This window comes from Triticum urartu, chromosome 6, assembly GCF_003073215.2.
Source record: "Triticum urartu cultivar G1812 chromosome 6, Tu2.1, whole genome shotgun sequence".
In the NCBI taxonomy this organism is placed as follows: Eukaryota; Viridiplantae; Streptophyta; class Magnoliopsida; order Poales; family Poaceae; genus Triticum; species Triticum urartu.
In genome coordinates this window covers 439836322-439839527 of record NC_053027.1, presented here as the reverse complement: position 1 = coordinate 439839527, position 3206 = coordinate 439836322, and the positions used below count along the sequence as shown (strand labels likewise).

The following is a 3206-nucleotide window of genomic DNA, read 5'->3' as shown; positions in this document are numbered from 1 at the left end:
CGTGCTGGAGAAAGCACGTCCAAGATCGCCATCCCGATCTCGCATGATTCCATCCACGTGACCCCACCCGTCTCCCAACCAACGATCGGGAATGAACCACTTTGAGCCATGGCAAGTCTTTTGCCTTGTTTTAAAAAAAACGATCGGGAATGAACCCATCATCGTTCGCCACTCGTCCCAGCCAAAAGCGCGCGCGTGTCTGTCTAGTCTTGAACTCCCGGCGGCTCAGGCTGCGCGCCCTGCGTTGCGAAACGGTAATTTCTGAAGATGTTCTTCAAATATGCAGAGTTGGCAACACAAAACGGAAATCTCTTTTACTTCGGCTGCAATTGATGTTCTATTGGTGGTACTGCTAAACTATATACAAATTTCATCACATAAGTCGAGATTGTTGATGGTTCCAACGTCTGGGGATCACTATTCTTCAGAAGCTTGGGCTGAGAATGTTGAGCAGGGAGACTCTCGTGTTGACCAGGGCCCGGAAGACGTTCTCGCCGCTGCTCTCCACGTCCGCGACGCACCGCCCGAGGTTGTCCATGCGCTCAAACGCCGCCTTCCTGTCCTCCTCCTCCGGGTCTAGGTCGACCAGGGCCGCGTCGGGCTGGGGCTGCTTGGCGGAGCAGCCGTCGTCGGCGTGCTGCTTGCTCGCCGACCGGCGCTTCGCGCGCGACATCCAGCGCATCAGGTCGGCGACCCACCATATGCGCATGGACGAGGGCTTGGTGGTGACGATGTGGTGGCCGGTTCTCGGCGCGGCCGACGAGGAGGCGAACCTTGCGGGCGAGGGCATCCAGCACGGCGCGCTGACGACGTCGACGCGGGCCGTGGCGGCGGCAATGGACAGGGCGGACACGCCGGAGAAGACCGCGGCCGAGGCGGATGCGACGGCCGCCGCCGCGTCGACGATGGCGGCGGCGAGAGCGGCCGCGTCCGACGGGAGGCCCGCGGGCGCGGGAGGCGGCGCCTTGCCGGCCACGGCGCGGGCGGAGGAGGCGATCCGCGGGAGGTCGCGGCCGGACCGACGGAGCCCGCGCGCGGCGGACGCCAGGCGCGCCGGGTCCTCGCGCCGCAGCGCCGCGCGCGCCTCGGCCTGGAGCGCGGTGAGCGCGACCAGCACGTCGCGGAAGCTGCCGTGCGCGTCGGCCAGGCGGAGGAAGTCGTCGAGCAGCCGCTCCGCGAACGGCGACCGGCCGAGCCGCCGCAGCGGCTCCTGGGCCTGCGGGTGGTGGAGCAGCTCGGAGAGCGACACCAGGACCCGCCCCAGCTGCTCCGCGGCCTCCGTGATCGAGCGCGCCGTCGCGGCCGACGCCAGGCCCCCCGCCAGATCGCGCAGGGCCGCGACGTCTTCGTCGAGCTGGAGCACCAGCGGGTGGAACCGGCAGGGCAGGCTGGCCGAGCGGACGCGGTAGCCGGCCGCGGACTTCCCGTTCGACCCCGCCGCCGGCGCGGACTTGGGCGCGGGGAACGAGATCGTGCGGCGGAAACCGACCACCATCCTGGGACCGCGACCTTGCAGCAGCGCCGTCGCCGGAATGGAATCCGCGGATCGGGCGACGGGCTGACCTACGCGCGGCGGCGGCCGGCGCGGAGCACCTGGCCTGGAGGAGAAGGGGGAGATGGGGGCGTTTTGTTTTCGAAGTGCGGAGTGAGATTCGGGGATGGGATGGAAGCCGTGGATGGGGTGGGATCGATCGCACGGCCGGTCGTTATATAAAGCAAAGCAGGGGAGGTGCAGACGGTGGAGGCGACTAGGCGTGGAGCTGGACCAGACTGGTTCTGCTCTGCCCTAGGTTGTGCACCGCACGCACACGACATTTGGAGGTTTTCCTAGGTCGGGGCCCGGCTGGCAGAGTGGCATGGCAGGCGGGCCGGGCGGAGTGAGTGCTCATGGTCCCTCGACAGCTTTTCGAAATAAAAAAAAAAAAAATTCCGCGAGAAGCCAAATTTTTGTTTTTACTAAGATGATTGTCCGTGCTTGCAATGGATGTAAATATTTTATAATATGTTAGCTCGTGATTACATTTTATATTAGTGGGATTGCTTAAATAATTATTTATCAAATCAGGTTGTGCTTTTTACGAATCTAAATAACACTTTAGGATCCCCGCAAAAAAAGTAACACTTTAGGATTTTATTTGATAAATAACACTTTAGGATCCCCGCAAAAAAAGTAACACTTTAGGATTTTATTTGATAATAACTTATTGTCTTGTCAAAGAAAGCAGAATTTTATTTGGTAAGTCATGAAAGACGAGAGGGAGGGTCGAATATTGGACGAAGAACGAGGTGGATGACAAAATCTTATGTTTTTTTAACAAAGATGCATGCGGGCGCTCGTACATACACATATACTCACCTCTATAAAAGTACACACGCACACCCTATCCTATGAGCATCTCCGAGAGATTGAGCCGGCACATCATCTTGAGATTGACGAAGTCGCCACAGACATCTTTGTATTCGATGGGAATGTCAACTTCTACTGAAGGTACATCGTCGGAAGGCCTGAAATAAATTCGGAAAAATGCGAGCATCAATATCAAGTCTAGGACTTGAACTCTAGTGGGCTGGGAATACTACTGTCCTCCTAACCATCCAATCACATGTTGATTTGCAATCTTACGTTCTTTTTAAGTACGAAAAGAAAACACACGTACGTAAATGTATATTTAAAAGATTAAAGTTGTGTAGTCGTAACAACATCTTCAACTAGACTCATCTGTTCTCTCTATATGTCAAGCCAGACATGACATGGACAAAAAAGAAGTCACCCAGTCGACCCCCCTGTGGTTAGCTCATTTATCAGGCAGTCCTCATATCCACTCCATATGTAGGGTGGATATGAGGTAGGCCGTATGCAACCACCACGTTGCATCAGTCTACACTGGCACACCCGACCCAATAAAAACCTCACTCCGAACAAAACCCTAGCCTCACTCCTCACTTAACCTCCCCCCTCCCATCATCCCCCGTGACCATGACTAAATCTGGCAGCAGCTCCTCCTTTGGAGTCGACCTCGTGGATTGGGACATGCTCACGACATAGTCGAACGAGGAACTGGCCATCTGTGTCTCCCTTCACCGGTCTTGGATGGATAGGGGTGGAAGCTCGAGCTATGCGCCCTTCCAGATGGCCGAGAAGGCTTCTCTAGCTCCACGATCGTCCCAGCTCGTCACGGTCCACACCCTCCCCGGTGGCTCGTCGG

At 57.2% G+C, this 3206-nt stretch overlaps 1 protein-coding gene across 1 annotated transcript; it reads right to left on the bottom strand.

The window, feature by feature from the left end:
* Window positions 1-288: 288 nt before the first annotated feature.
* LOC125512297 lies at window positions 289-1706 on the bottom strand. Its single transcript, XM_048677394.1, has one exon. The coding sequence runs from the start codon at window positions 1493-1495 to the stop codon at window positions 425-427; it is 1071 nt and encodes a 356-aa protein (XP_048533351.1). The 5' UTR covers window positions 1496-1706; the 3' UTR covers window positions 289-424.
* Window positions 1707-3206: the final 1500 nt, after the last annotated feature.

Bases quoted from the DNA above. Each gene is read 5' to 3' on its own strand.
- LOC125512297 (XM_048677394.1), bottom strand. From the start codon at position 1,495: ATGGTGGTCGGTTTCCGCCGCACGATCTCGTTCCCCGCGCCCAAGTCC.